Source organism: Varanus komodoensis, unplaced genomic scaffold, assembly GCF_004798865.1.
Source record: "Varanus komodoensis strain SLA01 unplaced genomic scaffold, ASM479886v1 scaffold61, whole genome shotgun sequence".
Taxonomy (NCBI): domain Eukaryota; kingdom Metazoa; phylum Chordata; class Lepidosauria; order Squamata; family Varanidae; genus Varanus; species Varanus komodoensis.
Genome location: NW_025336236.1, coordinates 3,206,418 through 3,231,063, shown reverse-complemented (window position 1 = coordinate 3,231,063; position 24,646 = coordinate 3,206,418). Strand labels below are relative to the sequence as shown.

Below are 24,646 nucleotides of genomic sequence, written 5' to 3'. Positions count from 1 at the left end.
CGGGGAGCCTTCCATGCTCTCAGGCGGGGAGATGGCGAAGATCAGGGTGGCGTACGAGTACACCGAAGCGGAGGACAAAAGCATCCGGCTGGGCTTGTTCCTGATCGTCTCCGGCATCGTGTCGCTTTTCATCCTGGGCTTCTGCTGGCTAAACCCGGCCCTGCAGGACTTGCAAGGCAAAGCGGCCAACTGCACGGTGCTGTCTGTGCAGCAGATCAGCGAGTTCTTCGAGTGCACCTTCACGTGCGGCGCCGACTGCAAGGGCACCTCCCTGTACCCCTGCCTTCAGATCTACGTCAATAACTCCGAGTCCAACGCCCGGGCGCTGCTGCACCAGGATGAGCACCAGCTCCTCGCCAACCCTAAGGTAAGACCAGCCACCTCGCGGCGTGGGTGGCTGGGTAGGTGGATGGCGGAGACGGCCGCCGTTGGACGCCACGAGCCGATCCGGGGAAGGCATCATCAGGCGGGATGGTCTCTGGGCATGTGCAAAGTCACTCTCCTGTACCCGCCGAAGACCCTCTGCGTGGAGGAAAAGCGGGGTTGAGGATAAAGGGGCGTGATTGCAGGCGGGGTTGAATTTAGAAAGGAAGCCTCGACGTGGTTCCCCGCCCTTGCCGGCAGCGCGGAGCAGCCGGCGAACTCGAGCGCGAGCAGCCTCGAAGTGGAAGGCTCGAGGGACCACCGGCGCGGCTGGCGTGGTGCTCTCTCCCTGCGGAGGGACGGCTTCTGGAGGGGGGTTCCGACGATCTTCCCAGGGCAGCCTGTTTAGTTCGCAGGTGTCGGGATTTGACGCTGGGTGGGCGTGGGTAGCCCCAGTCGCCGTCCGACTTCCAGCCTTCCACCAGCCGGAGCTGACCGGTTGCGTTGGCTTAGAGCTCCCGGCACCCGGGCAGCGTTTGCCTGGACCAGAGGCAGCTGGCAAATTCAGCGGCTTCCTCAGCGCCAGAGAAGCTTGCCAGATGTCCCTTGCCCAGAATATGATGTACTGCCTACAGTGATGTGTGGGCCTCCATTTAATTAACCACCTGGGCTGTGGAGTAGCTAAATCCGAGAGCGGTAGAAGCTCAGCGTCTTTTAAAGCCTTGTATAAAAGTGGGAGTTGCCATTAAGTGCAGTTTGTGCTTGCAGAGCCCAGGGGCTGAGAAAAGTTGGTGTTGCTTTGGAGCTTCTATATAGCAAACATAGATGTTCCTATGAAAAGGGCAGGGGCGCCACCTCTTTTATAGGACAGGGTCTTCTGTCCTTTAGGTAGGGCTTGCCTGAAAATTGGTTTCTCCCTGGAACTTGTTTTCTCCATGAGCATGTGAAGTAAGAGCGCCTCTGAGAATGTGCAGTTTGCTTGCTTTTCTAGCTAGGGACTAGACCCAGCCTCAAACCCCCATTCAGCCTTGGCACAGTAATGCTTTTTCATGACATAACCCACTGCACAGGGTTGCTGTGGCAATAATTTTTGGTGGAGCTATATAGGCTGCCTCGTGCTCCTTAGAGCCAAACTGTACATGATGGTTTGGCAATGGCGTGTCTATTACAAATCTAAATCGCCATCAGGACATGTGCGTGTCTGTTCCACCCAGAGAGTTTAACCTTGTCCCCGTGGAAAAAAAATCCCCACCCACCCACTGATGGGAAGGTCTTTGGCATGGGATGAAAGATGAAATGATTAAAAAGATTTAGTACCAGTTCCACTCTGACCCTCTATGGAGGAAAGCTTTGCTATTCTCATTTTGCAAATAGGGGAATGAGGTTGAGAGGGTGTTACTCACCCAATACCACTCTGTGGGTCCATACCTGAAAAACCATCAGCTTTCCTTTGTCCCCTTTTCATAGTCAGAAGTTTCCATGGTGAAAGTTTTCTAGGAATCCTTTCTGTTCTACTTTCCTACTTGGTCCTAGCAGCAGATGTGCCCACAAAGAGTTTGCCATGGAAAGGGCTGTAGCTGTGCAGAGGCAGCTAGGTAGGGTCTGATTAAAGATGAAGAGATGTCTAATTAAATCCAGGGGATGAGCCACAAAGGGGCTTGATTGTAGCCTGAAATGCTGAGATCCATTAGAGGCAGTGGGGGCAGGCTTGGTCTGTGCCTACCACGATGGGGCCCGAGATAAATTACCCCCCCCACACACACACACCTGCATGGAATTGGTCCAGCAATTCCCTAAAAGGGAATAGGGGGGAGCAGCTTCTGTCAAAAGCCAAGATGGGAAGAAAGAACCTCATCCTGTTGGAATATAAATCTATTGAGAATTGATGTGGCTAAGAGATTACACTGCAGATCAGGCAGTCTCTCATTCAGATTTTGCTTCTGCCATGAGCTTATAAAGAGGACTTAGGCAAGCCACTTGCTTTTAGCCTGGTTCATTATTATTGTTGTTGCTACCAATTACCTGTAAGCAGGCGAGGTTGGATTCTTTAGGTCATTTCATAGGTGACATGTCTGGGATCTCTAGATTGCCAGAGTGGATACTTGACAGGAGACTGCAGCTAGTGCCACTGTACTGACAAGTTTCCTATAAAGTGCCTCTGTTTTTAAACACGTGTCCTTCATTTTCCTCTTTCACTTTCTGAAGGTGCAGTTAAAGACTTTTCTGATTCAGCCTGTGAACTGAAGCCCTTGAGAGGCAGGGAGGAAATTAACAAGAGTTTTCTAAAATCAGCAGTGCAGTTCCATTCTGAAGGAGAGACTAAGAGCAGTTATTACAATCTAGGCAATGTCTGCATTTCTTACCAACATAGTGTTTTTCATTAATAGTGGCAACTTAACATTTGATCCTTTTTCATTGGTGAGGGAAACATGTCTTACCATTATTCACTGTAAGAGGTGTAGGTAGAATTATTCAGTCTTTTTTAATAGCTAATGGTTGTGAGCAATTGGAAATGTGGGTGGCAAAATCATGGCTACTCTGAGATATTCTCCCAGTCATAATTTATCTTCTCCCATGTTCATAACAAGCATTAAAGGACTGTTGGCTGTGAAAGTTCTTGCCACATTAAATCAGTTAGACTTGTGATGAAGCTGTGATGGTATTTCTGCGGTTATAGACTAACCAATGGTTTCTTTTCCTGGAACTTGCTTCTCAGCCTGAGATTTTCAAGTGGCAGGAGAGGATCCACCAATAGATCTTGGGACTTCATAGGTGGGTTAGCAGATAATTGCAGTGAATTTTCAGAGCACCCCAAGAGGACTACTAAGAAAATAAGTTTTGTGCAGAATTATTAACATATAACTTGCTCAGAGCACCTTCAATGGATACACTCTGTATTCAAATAAATAAATAAAATCTGGGCCAAATAGATTAAGTCTGAAAGCTCCAAGATTTTCCTTACATTTGGCCTTTATTGTTAAATTCACTTCATGCTTGTAATCACTATTTATTTATTTCACTTCTATGCTGCTCCGTAGCCCATAGGCATATAAACAAGCAACAAAATAGCCATATTTCAATAAAACCAATACAACAAGGTCAACAAGAACAACACACAGTGACTATAATCAAGTTGACATACGGCACACCAGCAATAATGATAAAAACAATATTAAAAGTAACAATTATCTATTAAAATATCTGAAAAATAAAAATGTTTTCAGCTGGTGCTGAAAGGACAAAAAAGGATGGTGCTAGGCTCACTTTGGGGAGCATGTTCCAAGGATGGGGTGCTGCTATCATCACCTCTGGCTCCTTCCCTTCCCCGGTTCAGATTTTTCTAGAAGCACCGAAAGAGGCTCTTTTTTTTTGCGGATCGGAATAGCTGTCTTGTTGTTGCAAAGCAAACAGAGACAGCACCAGTGAGAGAATCTACTCACTGTTTGCTAGTCAGTGCTGGCCATCCATGACTAGTGACTCATTACTTTGTCCTTTTTTTAGTGTTGCTGAATGGCCTTGGAAAGTTTAGGAATAGCACTGAATGGCTGTCATACTGTGATAACTGGTTCTGATGTGTAGGCAAAGTGCTGCAAAAAAAGGCAAAAAGGTGCCAACTTCGTTTGAAAAGTTTCCTTGAAGACTTTCCCTCCCTTGTCCTTTGCATTTGGCTCACAATTGAAAGGTCCCTATTTAAATGCTGGGAAGGATGTATTGTGATTTATTGCAGTGTCTCACAGCTCCTAGTCTATAGCAGCAGCCTGTGGTTTGTAAGCATGCCATTCTGAACAAAGAAGAAATGCTAAATATAATCGCAATCAGATATAAATTGCGGTTAAATCTTTGAGCGTAAAAAGTTGAAAGCCTTATGAAACAGGCATGGACAATTTGGCAGAAAGAAAGCAAAAACGTTTCACAGCTGGCCCAGAGGACCTTTTTCCCATGGGGCATCTCTCAGGCACTTTACACTAGGGTGGGCAGGGCCAGAAGTGGAGGTGGGCGGAGTTGAAAAGAAAAGCAGGAGGGACCAGAGCTAGAGGCAGCCCACTTAATTTCTTTGTGCTCCAGCCCCTTTCTCTTTATTACTCCATTTCTCTGGGTCTTTCTCTTTCCTTCCTCCCCACACCCCACCGAACATCACCTTTCATAGGAATTGGGGCTCTTTTTGTGAGCCTAATTGCAAGTTTGAAACTAAGGAGGGAACACAGGAGCCTTGCAAGCTGCCTTATAGCAAGTCTGGCTGCATGTACATCAAGCCTAGTACTGTTGCTGCTGAGTGATAGATTCTTCCATGGAGCCATAGTCAGGGCCCAAAGATGCTGTGCGCTGCATTTGGTACATGTGCCAATGGTTCCTCACCCCTGATTTAGTAGGTGCAGGGCTTGAGATAACATGAACCCATTGCTCCAGACTAAAGTTTTTAGAGGAGCTATCCACATCCTTCCTTCAGGCACTGAGTAACACTTGGTGTGGAGCAACAGCGGGAAAAGGAGAAGGACATGAACCTACTGCCCCCATGTCCTGGTGGTGGACTTCCCATAGGTATTGTGTTGGCCATTGTGGGAAGTAGGATGCTAGTCTAGAGGGAATGTTGGTCCCTTAGTATCTTCAGTTTCTGTCTTTGCCTGACACTGCAAAAGTGAGCTCCAGCCCACAGACAGAGGGAAGGGATGCCATTTTATCACATTTGCTTTAGGTGCAAAAGGTACTTCTAGGGAAATGGTGGCGAACCTATGGCACTAGTGCCACAGCGGGCACGCAGAGCCCTCTCTGTTGGTACGTGAGCCAAGTCTCCCCAGCATTGTACCAGCAGCCAAGCATTGGAAAACAGCGCACCTAGGGGCCATGCGCATGCTCGGAAAGGAGTAGTGGTGCCAGGCAATGATGTCACAAGCCATGACACAGCTGTGACTTGTCTGAGCTTTCACATGACTGCTCAGTGCTCTGCCAAGGATATATATATATATTTGCTTGGACTGGCAGTTTTCAGGTTTTATTGCAGTGTTGGTACATTGCGATAAATAAGTGGGTTTTGGGTTGCAGCTTGGGCACTCGGTCTCTAAAAGGTTCACCCTCATTGGGTTAGGGTTATTAAAACGAAGTGTCCTGGCATGATTTTGATGGTTAGAATGTGTTTAGAATGGGCAGAAATGATGAGCTGTGCAGAAAAAGCTACTGAAGGAAGGCTTTTTCAAAATTGCCCTCTTTTCCATGGAACTTTAGCCCTGTATTAGGGCTAGGGGTATGCACCAGGGTAGGGTTAGGGTTAGAGAAATGAGGTGTCCTGGCCTGATTTTGATGGTTGGAATGTGTTTAGAATGGGCAGAAATGATGAGCTGTGCAGAAAAAGCTACTGAAGGAAGGCTTTTTCAAAATTGCCCTCTTTCCCATGGAACTTTGGCCCTGAATTAGGGTTAGGGCTGTGTGCCAGGGTAGGGTTAGGGTTAGGAAAACGAGGTTTCCTGGCGTGATTTTGATGGTTGGAATGTGTTTCGAATGGGCAGAAATGATGAGCTGTGCAGAAAAAGCTACTGAAGGAAAGCTTTTTCAAAATTGCCCTCTTTTCCATGGAACTTTAGCCCTGTATTAGGGTTGGGGGTGTGCACCAGGGTAGGGTTAGGGTTAGAGAAACGAGGTGTCCTGGCATGATTTTGATGGTTGGAATGTGTTTCGAATGGGCAGAAATGATGAGCTGTGCAGAAAAAGCTACTGAAGGAAGGCTTTTTCAAAATTGTCCTCTTTTCCGTGGAACTTTGGCCCTGTATTAGGGTTAGGGGTGTGCACCAGGGTAGGGTTAGGGTTAGAGAAACGAGGTGTCCTGGCCTGATTTTGATGGTTGGAATGTGTTTCGAATGGGCAGAAATGATGAGCTGGGCAGAAAAAGCTACTGAAGGAAGGCTTTTTCAAAATCGCACCTTTCAATAGTATTTTACCCCTGTATTAGGGTTAGGGGTGTGCACCAGGGTAGGGTTAGGCCAGTGGTGGCGAACCTATGGCATGTGTGCCACACTGGGCACACAGAGCCCTCTTTGTCGGCATGCAAGCCAAGTCGCCCCAGCATCGCCCCAGCAGCCGAGCATTGGATAACAGCGCACATAGGGGCCATGCCCATGCTCAGAAAGGAGTAGCGGCACTAGGCAATGATGTCATGTGCTGTAACTCATTAGTCACGACTCATCCGAGCTTTTGCATGGCTGGTCAGTGTGCTGCCAAGGATATATATATATTTGCCTGGACTGGCTGTGAAAACCTCAGTTTTCAGGTTTTATTGTAGTGTTGGCACTTTGCGATAAATAAGTGGGTTCTGGGTTGCAGTTTGGGCACTCCGTCTCTAAAAGGTTCGCCAGCATTAGTCTAGGGCAAGCATTGAGAAGAGGCCTCGTTGGGGGCCTGCGATTTTCCAGCAGTCCACCACACTGTTTTATACTGGAGAAAAGGCTTTTCTAGCACATGTCACACACAGGTCAGGGAAGCTTAGAGCTCAGATAGTGAATGAAAAGCAACAAGGGAATTAATTGGAAAATATTTTGGCTTAGTTCACCCTGTTTGTTGTATGTTTTTTGCCTTCCTTGTTTCAGACATTAACTTAGGATTAACCGTATACTACAAAGAAGATGGGGAGGGGTCAGCAACCTGCTGAGATTTCCATTGCTTACGAGAGAATATTTTTTAATCAGCGAGACTATCAGTTTTAGTGGCTATTGAGAAAACAAACTCTCTCTATTGTGGCTATTGAGAAAGCAAACTCACCCCCATAAACTCTTACCAGCAAACCCAAGAACAACCATGGGTTGTTTCTCAGTCGAGTTCCAGGTTTAGATAACTTGGGAGACAGTATAGAAACTGGGCTGTTTAGTGAAGCAAAAGTGGGTGGACGAGGGGGCTGGAGCCAGTCTGCTTCATGTATTCCCATGTATTTATCTTCCATGTCCTTGACTGATTTGCATCTAAAATGATACATCTCGGTCTTCTGGCAGCAGGAAATATTTTAGACCTTTTCATGTTGGAGGAACCCAACTTTTTAGATATTTTTTTCAGCCTACTGTGCTTGTGAAAAAAAATAAATGTTTGTATAATGATTATTGTCCGTCCATCCCCCACCATTCTGTTCTTTTATTTTAGTATTTCCTGGATTGTGGTTCACCATTTCACTCCCCAATGTATTGTTCTCTGCAGGCACTCTCCACCCATCATTGTTGCAACTGTATTATTCATTTGTTATCTTCCTGCTATCTGTGAGAAGGAGAAGAGAAACATATTTTGGTTGGGGAAAAAAGCAAGCAAGGCACTACCTCCGAGGTAACTGAGGTTTGTGTCCTGTGGTTGCTTGGCAACCAACATTTGCTTCTTTCCATACTGGCTACACAGGGTGGAAGAGACGAGGAGTAAGGACTCTAGCGTAGGAGGAGAGGGTGGCTGGAGCAGCAGCATGGCTCAGCTATAGCTCTGCTGAAGAAGCCATGCGTACTCCCAGACAAAGCTTTTGTTTTGCAATTCCCCTCCCGAATTGTATCAGGGATTCCAGTGTCAGCTTCTTCCGTTTGCAAGCCTCGTGTTCTTTCCCACACTTCGGCCGTCTTTTTTCCTAACAGGGAAAATATGCTTTGAGGTGAACGATGGAATAACTTACCGTGTTTTGGATTAGGAGGCCTCTGCCCAAGGTCTGCACCTCAAACGTGTTAACTGTTGTAACCATCCATTGGGCAATTCCTCCTCATTTTTCTCTCATGCAAGGAGGTGATGGGGCAAATGTAGCCTAAAGTAGTGTCTAGATGCAAACGAAAGCAAGACTTTCTGTACATGGCAATTCAAATGAAAGTGTCATGGCAGAGAGTTGGATAGGCTCAGAAACCAGAGGGAAGCTAATCACAATTTAGAACTTTAAATCATTTCGCCTTGTGACTGGGCACATTTATGGTTAGTATGACCAAGTTCACCATGTAGCTAAAAGATTTAGATTAGGATAGCCACTCATGAATTGCCAAAAGAAAAGGAAATGTCAAAAGTTATATTTGCATATTTCTTAATTGCTATGCAGGGATGCAAATTCAGGAATAATTATTATAATTTATATAATAATTATTTATTTATATATTTTATTTGTATCCCACCTTTTGCTTTCTTTCAAGGAATTCAATAGCTTACATAATTCTACCCCCACCCACCCTCAATCCTTTCCTCTCCTCCTATCCTGTGAGGAAGGTTGGGCTGAGAGGCTGTGAGTAGCCCAAAGTCATCCAGTTAGCTCCATGGCCGAGTGGGGAGTAGGGGCCAGATCTCCTGGGTCCCAGCCATTTATTTATTTATTTATTTATTAAAACATTTCTATGCCGCCCCATTCGCCGAAGCCTCGGGGCGGCTCACAACATAAAGTGTAAAGTCTTTGTCCTTTTTTTTTTGAGTCTCTTTAGCACAGTCTCAAGAAGAAAATGTTTGGGTTGCTGAAATCAATCCAACCAATGCAAAAATGCACACAAAAGAAATCCTTTGTTGAACTGGTGTTGCACAAACCTGTTGCTTGCCTAGGCTAAAGAGAAATGTGCACTCTTTATCACTACACCACATCCTCTCTCAAATTTAAATGGAAATACATTACATCTCAGCAGAGATGCGTGCCTTGCTCAGTCTGCTGTCCAGATGCTTTCGACAGGCACCCCCTCCTTCTGATGGGTATCTTTTTATGGTCTTGAACTGCACAGTCCTTCAGACGGAGGGCAACTTGAAAATGGATGACAGTCCTCTGATGGCTTTTCAGACATGGGCCATCCTAGCTCAGATATTGTTTCAGCTAGTGCAACCCAATATGTTTCTATTCCGAAGTAAGCCCCACTGAATTTAGTGAGATTTGAATTCATTGAGATTTACTCTCAGATATGCTTAGAATTGCAGCATAATGACTTCGATGCATCATGGGTTGAATTCAGTGGGTGATAGTCAGTGATAGTCTAATGTAAGTCGCATTCATTTTAGTTGGTTTACTCTAAGTATATTGAATAAAGCCCATAGCAAAAATAATACTGGTAGGCCTAAATGAAAATACATGTTTGAGCTACTGGAATCCTTCTCAGTACAAGGACACATGGAATGAATTTCAAATGCCAGTGAAATAATTAGGAGAGCTTGCCGATCAGGTTCGGGACACGTGAGAGCCATGGATATTGTTCTTTCTTCTATTTGTTTGGAATGCAAACATAGGTAAGCTTCAGCAAAGTTATGATTTTAATTAAATGAACATTAATAGAATTTGTATTTGTGTTGCAGGATGAGCTAATAAGGCAAAACTAGAGACCCCATATTTACTTTGGAAATAAACCGATTTACTCAAAGGGGGAGGAAGCCATCTTCTGAACATTGCTATTAATCCAAGGGCACAGGAGGGATGTTCACTTGCCTGCAATGCTGTTCAGAACGGATAAACCTTTGCTTTGTGTAGTGTTTGTTTTTCAGGATGGCTGCAGTGATAAGTAACGCTGATCCAGGGTCAGTAAAGAGAGTAATTAAAATAGATTTTTCCAATTCACTTTCTTCTGTTGTGGAGGAAAGGGGTTTCCAACAGATTGTGTATGTTTCTAAAGAAAGGCTGTAATCTTCAACACACTTATTTGGCCTACTTACACTGAGATCCATGAGACACAATGGCCCTAATCCCACTCGAGTTGGAGACATAAGACACAGCCAGCCTTCTTAATGAGGCTTGAGTGAGTCACAGTGTAGAGGCCCACAGTAACATCCCTATTTGCCACATGTTCATGAAAACCTGCTTCTTTGCAGAACAGAATTTAAGGAAACTTCAAGCAAATGAAACCGCTCTCCTAAGGGATTGACGCTCTATAGCTGGAATGCTCTGAGAATGGATCACTCCATCTATTCTTTGCCCTGCTAAGTAATGCAGGAGCAATGATGGAGGTGAAAATACCTTCCAGTCCTTCTTTCAGCTCGTTTTAGCTGGACAAGCCTTTCAGCTCACCCACCTTGCTGGCTCACCTGGGGGCTATTTCTAGGAACAGGGAGGATTGTAGATCCTGTAGTGTCACCTCTTCTCTGTGCTCTCCTCTTCCTGCTAATTGCCCTCCCCCCACTCCTTTAACTGTTATCTTGGAAGAGAAGCTGTGCAGAAGTTACTGTAGTTGTGGGCAGAATCCCTGTTCAGATGTTCCCTCCTAAAGACATAGCAGTGCCTAAGGCCCTAATAAGAGACATGTGCCATATCCTGTGGTCTTTGGGACCTTCTCCCAGGGAGCACAGCATTACTCTGCCAGTTAAACTGTATGGGGCAATCCAAAGGGGTACATGTGTCATCACTTGCACACCAGTATGTTCCATGCTTTCTTTGCATAGGTAGTACATAGCATAACAAAACATAATAGAAAACCATTAACAAGCTATGAAGCCAAGATAAACACCAAAGGAAAACCCAACAGCCCTGTAAAACTTCTGTCACATTATGTTTTAATGCAGAATTAAAAGCCTGAGAAAAGAAAAATGTTTTTCCCTGGTGCCGAAAAGACAATTGCAGAGGCAGTAGGTGAGCCTTTCAGCCTTCCCACAACTGGAAAGTGGCTACGTGTCTCAATTCATTTGGCAGGGACGCTTAGAGAAGGGCCTCTGATGATCATCTTAGAGTCCATGCAGATAATCATGGAAGGTGATGATCCTTCAGGTAACCTAGCCCAGGCCATTTAAGCCTTTAAAAGTTAGTTAATATAGCAGTACCTAGAAATCAGTGCAGGTCACAAAGCGCTGGCATAATATTATCATGGTGACACTGTCAATGATCCAGTTGTGCTATTTTGGACCTGCTGAAGCATCTGGACCATTTGAAATGCAGCTTTTTGCAGTAATTCTAACAAGAGGTTACCAGAGTGTGAATAACTTTTTTCTTCCAGTTGGTGTTGTAGTTGGTATATCACCAGAAGCCATGAAAACATATTTTATCATGTCGTAAGCCGCCCCGAGGTTTCAGCAAGGGGCGGCATAGAAATGTTATAATAATAACAACAACAACAACAACAACAATGCTGCATACCACCAGCTTCTCCAGAGACAATGCTGGATCAAAGAGCATTCCCAAACAACCCTATCCTTTAGGAAGAATGCAACCCTCTGCAAAACTGGTTGAATAACACTTGGCTTGCAGCACTTCCATCTTATCTTGACAAAGTCTCAGTTTATCGTTCCTCATTTTCAGGCACAGATCCTGAATGCCCACAGTATAGGCACCAGATGAGTCTCCTTTGGGAGGAGCTCACCTGTTGAATGTCACAGTCGAGACTCCCCTTTATCTACCTCACCTCAGGTGGAGGCAGCACTCGGGAGAGAGCCTTGGCATACAAACAGACTGATAGGAGAGCAGATGGTCCTTCTCAAGCCATGCAGAGTTTTGAAAGTAAGCGCCAGCACTGCACCTGGAAAGGGTCTAGTTGCCAGTGTAGGCTCTGCAAGGGAACTATTCTCAAAGCCAGCCTCTGCAAAGAGCTGTGCAGCTGCTTTTTAGGCTGACTTCCAAGCAGTTTTCAAAGGCAGCTTCCCAGTCCGTGTTTCTCAGTCTTCCATCGGGAGGTTGCCAGAGCATGGATAACTGCCACCTTTATGATTTTTAAGGCCTCCTAAACCAGTGTTAAAGCAATCTGGGAAAAAAACAACAACAGCAAGATGGAAAGCACTGTAGTCAGCAGTACAACCTATGTAATCACAAAGAAACTTAAAAGTATAACCTCAGGGGACACAGAAAAGCAACAGCATTCTACCAGATTAAAGGTACTGAAGACCGGGATGAAAAAAAAAAGGTAGGTTGGGGTTAGAAGCTCATCAGGATCATCACCGTCATTTATTTATCTGCTACTTTTCAGGGTAAAACAATGCTCAGAATGTATTACAACAATATCAAGAAGATATACCCAGTACAGTGTAATATTTCTAAATCATGAACAGTTACTGAATGTAACAAGGTCTAAATAATCACATGCACATATCATGACTAAAATGCATTGGGACTAAACAATCTGGTAATAATTATACTTAGGTCAAACAAAGGAGGAAAAGAGGCACACCAACAGTTAAACGAAATACACCTTCAGGAGTAGCAACCTTTGTAGCTGAAGGCGCTCAGTCAGGGCCCCAGTGGGATAAGCTGGATAAACAGGGACCAGGTGAGCATTCCTGCAGAAAACATCCCTAAGATGCCTGGTAAGGAAAGGCTTGCTACTTCTCTCACTTCTCATGGGTTGGGGGGAAGGGGATGGCAATTGCCAATGATCTTAATAGCTGGGTAGCTTTATGTGGCATCAGATGGTCCCTTAGGAATGCTTTACAAATGGAAACTGTTTAGTCCAGCCTTCCACAACCAGGTGCTCTCCAAAACCGTTGGTCTACAACTCCCATCATTCAGCCAGAATGGGATAATGGGGGGTGTAATCCAGTATATATGTAGGGGACCAGGTAGGAGAAGGTTGTTTTAAGCATTCTGGGCTTTGAGAGGACTTTGAGGTTTGCTGATTATCATCATTTTTAATTAAAAGATCAACAATCTTTGTTGGTTTCTTATAGCTGCACACTAATTTGGAACTAACTTCCATTGACCTCTGTGGGATTTCTGATAGAGTGAATATGCACAGAATTGCACTTCACTTTTATTGCACTTACAAGAAAATAAAAGCTTTTTATAGAGCAGAATCTAGTACAAGGTTAATGTCCTTTAATTGTATAGATGTGTTGGACTATGATAGATATAGATATTTTATTGTACAGATATGTTGAACTACAATTCCCAGTGATCCTTGCCAACTTAGCTAGATGTGGGGTACTGGGAGTTTTAGTCCATAAGTCTGGAAGACAGCAGCTTGGAAAAAACTGATATAGATTTTAGTCAGTGTTTCCCCACAAAAAAATGTACAATCAGTACATAGGACAGACTGAATGAGAGCCATTTGTCTATGGTTCCTCTGAGGTATTTGACTATAGGATATTAATTTTTAACAACTCATTGCCTGGATAAGTGGGAATGTTGGCTTGCAGCCTTTATACATGCGGAAGGCTGGATCTCTGTTCTAGAGCCACCTTTAAACTCCTAAAACCAGGTCAGTGCATTGCCTAGCAATCCAGCACTGCAGAGCAGTTTTACAGGCTCCCTTTGTCTCTTTCAGTGGCCACCATAGCTCTTAATTAACTCATAAGGGCGAGAGTTAGTTACTGGGTTTTTTTTCAAGAGCTTTGTATCTCTTGATGCATTACATAAGTGTTATATTTTATTTCAGTCATCAAACAACACAATGTCAGCCCAAAGGAAGCAATTGAGAAGACTATGTTTTGTTGTCATGGCAGAATGATGTACCAAACACTAACCATGTGTGTCTCTATTATATGAGGTACAATGGGAAGCTTAAAGATGAGAGTAAGAGAAGAAGACATCGCTTTGTAAGAGGAGTGCAGTAAAATCTAGTGCAGTTGCTGAATGGGGAGAGCAGCTGCTTAGCAGGGAAGCTAAATCTAGGAATCTTTTTGTCATGTTGGTTTGAACCCACTTGGAATTTGTCCTGATAGACTCCTGCATATTATTCAGGAGTTATTCCAACTATTCTGCATATTATTCAGAGTTATCCCAACTATCCCAGTTTCTAGATGCTGTGTATTCAATAGCAACAATTTGATTGGCCCCATCTCTATAGTTAGCTGATGAGGCATTTCAAAGGTCTAAGATTTCAATATTGTATTTGTAACAAACCTTGGCCTATTTCTACAAAGGAAATGCTTTTCTGATGCTGAGGACATGATGTGTTTAACAAGCTTCCAATGGGCAGCATTGGCTATTGGCAACAGGATCATCTAATTTCCTTTGGGTGTATTGGCATTACTGGAGGGATTGTAGCAAGCATGACTCATTTTGCAGCATTCAGGGAAGACTTGGGTGAAGAGATGGGTCTCTTAACATGCACCTGAAACACATCACATTTTGCAGCTTCTGAATACTGGGGGAAGGTATTTTGTAAGGTGCGTACCAGAAGGCCTGCCTTTAGCTTGCCACCAGTTGGCAATCTGCATTACAACCAGCAAGACTTCCTCTAGTTAGCTTAGCAGTCACACGGTTGTGTGAACTGGCTGTTAGATGCCCAGATAGATCAGAAAAAAGACAGTATATGTTTTTAGTGATGCTGCTTGTGTGGCGGTTATGCGTAACCAGGGCTGGACACTTCATATGAGTGATAGACTACTAAGCATTTTAATATGTCTGCAAAACATTAACTGGATGAGACTAAGTACAGAATAGAGGATCTATATGTTTAGTTAAGTCAGCTTCTGTGGGAATAATTTAATAGGTCAAAAACTGATTAGAAGAGCAAAAAATTACTTTACTTTGTTTAAAATGCATACACCAAAGCAGCAACATGTATGTATTGGTAGGCTATTGGACACTTCCAAAGAACCATTTGCCATGATAACCATATTTTCTAGGTGTGTGCATTTGTCAAAACCTCACATATCCTTAAAAGCCGCTTAGAACTTACCAGAGTGGATTGATCTATATTACATTTCTCATTTAGTATATCAGGAAGCCCTCACAAATCCACTTACCAATGGTCAGGAATGAGTATGTCCTTCTTCCTGGCCAGCAAGAATATGCAGGGAGATGGGTTGCATTATAGCAGTTAAATTACCCAGAAAAGACTTGCAGTAGTTTTGGGTGTTCAGCCTGCTCACACGAGGGCCAGAAGTGTATTGGGGACTGCCCATCCTGCCCCTCTTTAGACCCTAGTATGGGGATGTTTCTGAGCATGTTCAGCTGCACAGCCCGCTCCCCCTTAGCGCTAACCATGCAGAGATAATTGGAAATGGGAGCTGAGCATGGGGGATGTTGGGATGCAGCTTGCATCGTATGTGCTGCTGTTACCGCACATTTCATCCCCACACAAGCAGGGTAAGGCCTGCACAGCCTTTACCTATAGGTAGCTGTGGAAGGTGCCTGCAAGGTTTTCTTTTCTTTTCCTTCCCTTGTCCTGGAATAAAGCATATCTTGGGATCAGGAGGGGGCACACAACACAGTCTCTCTGGGGAGCTGCTCTTTTAGGTCTCTTCCTCTTTGCAGGCAAGCGTGCGCCTCCCCACTCAGCCTCCATCTCTTCTTGTGCTATTTTCCTCCTGGACTTTAAATATTTTGGACTGCTAAGACTAGGCATACATTGTGGACCCCTGAGTTATGCATTTCCTGAACAGGAGTTGGACCAATTGGTTGCTCTAATGGCTGGACAGTGTTTATTTGCTAGCCTCACTAATACCTATGAGCCAAATCTAAAGCCTTTGGATAGTTTAGCTCATGTGTTTTTTGCATGTGCATAGGAAAGATTTGCTAAACAATGTATATCTGGCTTTTCAGTAGGCTTTTGGTAAAGTCTCTGATAAGCAGCTTCTGACTAAAATCATATCATTGTAAAGATATGCAATTCAGTAAGCATTTCTGCTGTATATTTTTTGTCAATTTCAGGGGGTCTTGAGTGCGTCTCTTCCATGATACCTGTTAAAACAAATGGAGGTTGCATAACAGAGGTGCTTGAGTCCATCTAGCTGAAAACCATTGGCAATTTCACTTATGCACATACATAATTTTATTTTCCATTCCTTGACAGTTGGGAACTTGCATATGGATGTGTGAGCAGATTCCATTGAAAATGTTTCAGTTTCAGTTGATATTGGCATTAAGTGATATGAAAATGTGATCTGGAATGCTGGTTAAGTGTTTACAATAAGCAAAGAACATGCCCTTGTGGAACAGCCTGTCTGTAGATGTGCCATCAATCATCTCTGCATACTGTTCAAGTAGATTGAGTCTAAAAGCAGTGAATGAACTACTGTTGATGCAATTTTTTCAGCCAGGTTAAAGTTTGCTAAAATCTTTCCCCCCACCCCTTTTACTATTCCATGGAATAATCTACCATCTGTTAAGCCAATAATGTGGAAACAATGTGTACTTTGGGCTCATCTCTTCCTACACAACAAAACCAAATTAGTTGCTGTTTGAAACCTTCCCAAAACATTCTTGGAGCTGTAAAAATATTTTTTTTCAGTTTCTATAGTATCATATTCTGACTGAGATTCATAACTCCTAGTCAGTTTATTCTTGTACTGGAGCAATTACCTCAGACATAAAACATAAAGCTCTCTCCAGAGTTGTGACTTCTGAGTACATAAAATCAGGATATATCAGTACTAGCCTCAATTTGCTTGGGTTCTTAAAGGATTAGGTCAGGTAGGGCAGAATAAATCCCCAAAAGATGAATGGGGGGAAAATTCAATAGGATTAAAATGGCCACAGCCCATCTGCTTTGTGAATCTTCTTTTGAAGAGAAATTAATTAAACACGCCATTGTGACCTTTCTCTAATTGCTTTAGTAGCAGTTTATGTCCATGTCGGTCCATGGGAACCTGGAATAAAGCAGCTTCATAAGTTTGGATGAATTCAGCCAGTGATATTGGAAAGTCCCCCTTTGAAACAAAGTGCTAAGTCCACCACACAGAGGACAGAGCCCCAAACATTTTGTGATGGGTACAGTGAATTCTCACTAAGTTCAACACAGAGCTGCGCATCCTATTGCTGTGCAGCCCTATGCATTGTTAAAACAGTACTAGTGGGTAATAGGGCCAAGTAACTCCAACCCTAATGTTGATGCATGCAGTATATGCATCTGTAGGAAGGGGCATCTGTGCGAGCCAGAAGTGTGTGCCTTTGGGGTTCTGTCTCAGACAAAGGGTGTCATGCACACATCTGTACCTGTCGAGCTTCTCTTTCTACAGAAGCTAGCATTGTGCATGAATGTCAGGGGTGGGACTGTGTAATATGCATCGCTTTGGGGCTAGGGATGTAGGTGCTCAGCACCCGCTTGTGTGTTGTGTTTTATTTATTTATTTATATTTATTTTTTGATTTACATCCTGCCTTTTTCCTACAAAGGGCTCAAGGCAGCTTACATCATCTCTCCTCCTCCATCTTATCCCCACAACAACAACCCTGTGAGGTAGGTTGGGCTGAGAGTCTGTGACTGGCCAAAAGTCACCCGGTTGGCTCCATGGCTGAGCGGGGACTAGAACCCAGATCGTCCCAGTCCCAGTCCCATTCTATTAACCACTGCACCACACTGGCTCTCAAATTTTAAAATTTTAGTAACTTGTGAATGGGGCTTATGTAGTCTGTACTGTACTGTCTTGCAATTGCTGTTTCTGGTGTTCTCAGAGAGACAGATAGCTTAACCAAAAAATCCAAAGTATTTCTGGTCAGCAATGAATCAAAAGGTATACTCAAGAGGAGCAGTAGAAGGACGAGTCCCTACGAACTCGTCATTAGAACTAACATGCAGAGAATTAGTTGCCATTTGAATATGCCAAAGAATGTGAAGGATTCATTTCTGTACAGCCCCACAGTCAAAGCTCTCTGGGTGGTTTACAACAATCCATAAAATAGGCAATAAAATGCAATACAATGTAATAAAATCGGGGTGGGGGGGGAATCATTAAAAAGTTTAAAACAACCCACTGAATGCCAGTTACTGGGCACCAGTCTTCAAGGAGGACTGTTGCTCTTACTTGAGGGGCATACTACTGGGAGAAGTATCTGGCCACTCTTGGGAGCAGAATGCTGCTAGACATGACTTTGGTTTGATCTAGCTAGACTTGTCTTACTTTCTTAACAGATTTAGGATGCCATTGTATGTACATGTAGACAGAAAAGTTTCCTGCAAGCATGGGGAATTCTGGGAGTTGCAGGACACCTTCTGTTCAAGGATGCATTGGGTGATATGCTAAGCCCATTTTATCTAATTATCTAAAATTAGAACTTAAGTATGTGTGTGGAGGGAACACCACTATGCTTGGATAAGACCATTTTAGTGTGCATTGATTGTTACGGGCCAACAACAGTAACTTTATTCAGTTAAACTGCCCTCTTTGCTCACCCCCAGTTTTGAAACATATGCCTTAATTTTACTTATAAGAACTGTTGCTGGTGGTCAAAATAGAAACATTATTTGGTTGCATGCTAAAACTATGCTATTTTAACTATCATTTATTCTAACAGTGTTCCTATATCCCTCCCTGCGAAAGAGAGAATGAGAAAAACACTGACACCGTAACACACTGGCAAGTTTTTTGGGAAGATGAAGTTGGCTCTCAACCTTTTACATGTTACTTCAATCAACACCTCCGGTAAGTATCTTTGTGCATCTACAAGCTCTCATACATCCTTGGATGGAAACACATTTTCTGGAGAGAGGGAAGTGAAAGCCAGACTCTCTTTCTGAGGAAGCTATTCTGGCAAGATTCTGCATAGACACTTCCCTAACTAATAAACCAACAAATGATTCTTTAAAAAAATCTTTCTTCTGTGCATCAGATGTGTGCATTGCTTTGGAGGACAGAGCCTTTCTGTTAAAAATGTATATATTGGTCTCTGGTAATACTAAAATAACAGCATTAAAGGAACAGGGCATCCTATAGTCCTTCCTGCCCAGGAGAAACTGCTGACCAGTTTTGGTCCAAAGGGTCAGTCCTGGGTCCAAGGATACGGAACTGCCATGACGGACAGTGCAACGAGCAGTTCTGTGCCTCCCTTCACATGTATTTGAACACAGACTCAAAGACTGGTGGGTCAGGCCCCTAGAGTAGAGTCTCTTGTTAGAGGCTTATTTGATGTGGGAGAAAGGATTGACTCCACCCCCCCCGCCCGCTCTCTTGTAAGCCTGATCCTGATCCTTTCCATTTCCTCTGAGCTGGGATGGATTGGCTATTCCTGTGAAAGGGGGAAAGACAGGAAAGACATGAATGGACCCTGGTAACTTAACTGGTCCTAATGAGGAAAAAGGTGGGGGGATGGGGAAGGCACAGGAAATTCTTCATATATTTGAAGTTTATTTATTTATTTAGAAAATTTCTATGCCGCCCCATTCGCCAAAGCCTCTTAGAAAGCCAGTACTTTCTTGGGTTATTTTGAAGAGCAGGGGTGAGGGGTCATAGTTCATTTGTTTGTTTCTCTGTTTATTAAATTTGTAAATTGTTTCATCCCAAAGGCTTGGGACAAATAATGCTATGTAAAATAAACATATAAATTTTAAAGCTCTATCTCTGAATCACTTGTTATCTGAACACCAAAAAGTAGGCTATTTTCAGTTTGCTGTTGTAGCTCTTACTTGGCACTTGAATGGTGAACTTGTGGGGCATTCAGTTTCAGCACAGTATAATGCAGCGTTTCTTTGACAGTGTTTCTCTGATCATTTTCCAAGAGAAAAACAGGAGTCTGGTGGCAGCTAGACCCCTGTCAGATAATGCCCACCTACTTCTGCTGACAATAGGCAGGAATATAATATGGAAAAACAGGACCAAGAAAACAGCCTCCGCACACCTGTATCTTGTGCTGACTCACTGTGCTAGACTTAATTACTTTCATGATCAGTAATGCTGTGTAATGGATCACACAATGCTTCAGCTTTGTCTTCTCTTGAAGTCCTTGCATTTTATATTAACAAACTGATATTTATTGGCCAAAGCAAGCTTGGCATTGTACCATTTTGCCTTTAGCCATGTTTCTCTTTATCAAGTGAGTGGTATCTTATAAGAAAGTAAGGGAGAAAGTAATTCATCTCTAAGAATTCATTAGCAGCAGTTTAATGGGCACCCCTACAAAATGGCACAGTATGACTATCGTTCTTCAGGAGTGGGATTTGTGAGGTTTGGTGGTTAACCCAAGCAAGGCAGTTTTTCACCAGATGCATTGACTTGAGTGCAGAAAACACACAGCGAAGCCTCAGGGAAATCCCATTTGTTTCTTCTACTTGCTATTTAGACTGTATAACCTTGGGGTTGCAAAGTCTGTCAGCTGGCACCTGGTAGCCTTGCTGTGTTTGATAGGTTGGTGTGATGTGTGTGTAGGGACATTCCCCACAGTTTCACACATGACAAAAAATTTGTCAAAGCTATGCCAGGCAGCTGTTCCACATTCTGGTGTTACCTCACTATTGGAAGTTTTCTGTGTAATGTCCTGCACGTGTTTCAGAGTTTGGAAGGCGGTGCAAACTGGCACCACCTGTATTAGAAGGCCTTACAGTGCAGAAGGCAGGATGCACAGCAAAATACACTTCCAGTCCTTGATCCGCTTTCCAGGGATGCAGGTGCGCAGGAATGATAGGTCCCTGGGCCAGCAGGTTTGTGGTGTGAGCTGGCCTGCTAGAATAAAATGTCACTGCTGTGTTGATACAGCAGACTGTTAAAGAGTGTGGTTCCATTGTGCTCTCCTGGTGAAGAATGAGGTTCTGTTTGCTCAAAGAAAGGCATTTGGCAGGTGTTGACTTTATCCTCCCCCTCTTTTTTAATGCTGCACAGGTGATTGGTAGTGTAGTTTTGCGTTGTGTACATCTCCTCGCCTATTGTGCTAAAATAAGTCCAGTGTTTGTTTTCCATTATGACTTGGCAGCTGTACCATTTTGTGCTTCTTTATCCTGTGCTGGGATCAAGTGTTATACACAAATATTTGTTTAGGGTTTAGTAAAAGAAAGCATGTCGCAGATAATAACCATCTGTGAAATACTAGGTTGCACCCTGGGGTCATCCATCTTGGAATAATTACTTGCTGAAGCACGTGGACCTCCTGTAATAAGACGGTTGTGTTTTATGAAGTAGAGCATCTGTCATTGAGTTGGATCTCTGCTCTTTGGAGTGACAACCAGCTGCCAGATCCAAATTGAGACAAGGGACCCCATGCTGGAAAGATCATAGTGGGCAAGTCACAGTCCTGCTGCAATTTAACACATCTCTTTTGTACAGCGGAGTTGAGGAAGTGAACAGGCACTAGGTTAGCTTTAGAACACTCGTGCTGAAAGAAAAGGCCAGTGGACAGCACTCAGCAAAGGTCGGCAAAGCTGAATCCAGGTGTGGATATGGCAAAAGGACACTTTGGTTGAGAGAGTAACGTGAGCAGTCCCGGCACCTGGCACACAGGGGCATTTGCCATCACCCTGGCAGAGCCCACCTGGGCTTGTGTTTTCCCTGCTGCCATTGCTAGTTTCCTTTTCTCTTGCAAGCAGAATGGGGAAATGACTGGCGGCGGCAGCAACACTAGTGCCAAGGGGAGGCCCTGGTTGTCGCACCTCTGTGCGCTTTCTCAAGGACTTTCCCAGTGGCAGCAAGAGAGGGCAGCTGCACAGTGCTGTTGACTTGGGGGTCTCAGTGGATGCTAGGGGGCTGCTGAGGACAGTGTGCCCAGCGACCCCCAAGATCTGTGGCCAGGCCTGCATGTTGAACTCCAAAGTGCCCACAAGGCTCCTCTTTGACTGGGCATCACCCATTCGTTTCCAGGAGGGAACAGCTCTGTGGTGTGAATGTTCCATGTGTACATGGAAGTGCTGTCTTCAATGAAGCGAATGGGGAAACCTGGGCAAATGGGGGTGCTCCATGAGAGACTTCTGGTCCCCGCATATGAAAGAAATTATTTCTTCAGGACAACTGTGTACAAGAAAGTTAGATAGCGGTAGCGATCGTAGTGATGGGATATGCCTGTGAATGTGTTATGTCTTCTGACCTGATGGATGTTGTGGTTTGTTTATTAGTCCATGGGCTTCCAGTTCATCAGCTCTGTTGTGCATATAGGTGAAGGGCAATGCACACAGGACTTTTGAAGAACAGCAGGATGGCCAGCACAGCTAGCATAGAACTCCTAACCTGGAACCACCTGAGCATCCGGAAGAACACAGCTGAGATTCCCCTATGTGTTTTAAATTACTTACCTATATTCTGCTTTCTCAAAACAATGTAACAAAGTGTGTACAATCAACAAACCAGGTCCTACCCTAAGTCTCAACCAGCATTGTTGGGAGGGCAGCCATTGCTAGCCTTACTGTGGCTCAGCACTCACTTGAGTTTCTTCTCAAGGTGAAGAGAATTACCTGTTTCGAACCCCAGACTGTGAAAGAGGACATCCATGGTCAGCAACTGTTATCTCAAATCTTGAATTATATACTTTGAATTGTTCTTGTTCTTTTCTCACCTTGAGATTTTTTTTATTTAAATGATTTCCATTTCTGAGTATTCCAAAACCTGAGCCCTGAATAAAAACGTTTGCCTTTGTAAGTAGCTCTGTGTCATCTGTATAATGCATTTTTCAAAAGTGGGAAGCAGTTCTCATTTTCATTTAATGCTGGAAATGGTGATAATTTGAAGATTTGCTGAACAGCATTCAATGGAAGCAACTCTTTTTTGGCTCGAGCTGCTTTTTTAAAACAAAGTACATCTTTGCAAATCTGTAAATCAGCAAAATAAAATGTTGACTTTTCAAGAACCAGAAATTCTAAAGTTAGAAGGAAAGCTAAGATTAGGAACAGTCTTGGCTAATCGAATCTAGAAATAGGCTTGGACATTTTGTCAAATTCAAAACTTATGTCCACATTGCCTGTGCTCCAAATTGTTTTCTGGAATTATCATGGGTCCCCTTATAAGCTGAAAGTCCTGATGCAATTGATTCAAAATTAGGACTGTGCTACCTTGACTTTCACCTGTTGTTTGTAGCTGTGATAACACAAATGTTGCTGTTATGTGCCATCTAGAGTAATTACATCAGTACATGGTTTTGAATTACATTAATGCATGTTTTAATTTTTATTTAATTATTTTATTGGGACTTTCTTTCATTTATTTATTATGAGATTTGTCTGGAAGCACCTCAAATCCTAGTGAGGTGTACTTCTGTGTTACTCATATGGGATTGCACTTCACATTTAAGCATAGCACTCCTGTCTGCTGTTTATTGGTGCTTGGGTTACACACCAAATTTCTTCCAGCAGGATCTTCATCTCTGCCCTGGAGAGGATTTCACCAACTGTGGGTTCTGCCAATGATGGAGGACTAGCACTGTTGAAGAAAGATATTTATATATTTAGGTTCATTGATTTGCTCTGGGTTCAGGTGCTTTTCGTTACAGGATGTAGCCAGACTTGCGTACACACCTGCACAGTATCCAGCGCTAATTGATTAAAGCCACGGTGCTCCTGAAATTCATTGCAGTGCCAGCCGTGGCACTTCTTGGCACTCTGGGTGGCTTGGACTCTGGTCTATGAATGATTTGAGGATATTAGTTAAGATTTGCAAAACAACAGAGCATGATCATTTGCCCAAAGATTTCGTTTGCAAGATCCTTCATCAAGATGCTAAATTTGCACATAATGCATCTGGGTTCAGCTGTGAAGAAACCAAAACAGGGGATGAAATGAAAGACGTCACTTGATTGTTTCTTAGTGTCATAAGCAATATGATGTGCATGCTTTTCATATTGATTACCACCTGTCAACAGATGACTTCTGTGTTTTCCTCCTGCCCCTCTTTTCCTCCCCTGCCACCCCCCCCCCGGTAATTCTCCTGTCATTCCTGTTACAGACCAGATGATGTACTGTTACGACGCACACACGATGAGTCGGTCCTTTTGCACTGCTTCCTTTGGCCAGTGGTTACGTTCCTGGTTGGAGTCCTAATTGTGGTTCTGACCATATGCGCAAAGAGCCTGGCTGTTAAAGCGGAAGCAATAAAGAAGCGGAAGCACTCCTAAGCTGAAAGCCCCTCGCAGGGAAGTTGGGGGATTTCACACAGGAGTCAGAAGTGTCAGGTGGAATTGGCAGGCACTTCTGCAGTGCTTCGTAGCAAAGCCCATTCCCAGTGTATTGCCAGCTGTTGGTTTTGCTGTTGCCTGATGATTACTCTTAGGTGACCAAGCTGTGAAATGTTAACTAGCTGCTTCTGCCACTATGAAAGCAAACGTGTCTATTCCACCAAATGATCCTAAGCTGCACCATACTGGCTGTACTGCATTAAAACCTGAACAATGCCTCTTCACAGCAGGTTTTGGAAGGACTGAAAGACAGTTTCTAAAACCCAGGATGTGGTTTGATGTCATCTTAGCAAGACTATCTTTCTTAACATTATTATTTAGTATTGGATATTTATTATTTCCTTTCTCATAGACTGTATTTCTGAACTATTAAAAAGTGGTTGGTTTTTTTTATCAGTGTGTGTCCTCCTTTTGTGATTGTGGTTTACTTTCCAAGTGAAGGATAAAATCAGGTAGGCCAGCCTGATTGTACTCAGCAGTGCCAAGTGATGAATGAAATTTTAGAAGTAGGTATAAATCAAAATTATTTAGGGTGTAATCCTATGCGTATTTAGATAATAAAAAATTCTAAAACTCCCAGCACTCCCCAGCTAGCCATGTTGTAAGTCTTTTTTGGGTGTAATCGTGCATAGGATTGTACACTTAGTGACTTAAAATAGAA

At 43.6% G+C, this 24,646-nt stretch overlaps 1 protein-coding gene across 1 annotated transcript; it reads left to right on the top strand.

Annotated features, from left to right (window-relative positions):
- Positions 1 to 13: 13 nt before the first annotated feature.
- On the top strand, positions 14 to 23,925 carry KCNMB4 (potassium calcium-activated channel subfamily M regulatory beta subunit 4). The gene is made up of 3 exons (XM_044449919.1): positions 14 to 367; positions 18,418 to 18,545; positions 23,757 to 23,925. The coding sequence occupies exons 1-3, from the start codon at positions 14 to 16 to the stop codon at positions 23,923 to 23,925; spliced, it is 651 nt and encodes a 216-aa protein (XP_044305854.1).
- Positions 23,926 to 24,646: the final 721 nt, after the last annotated feature.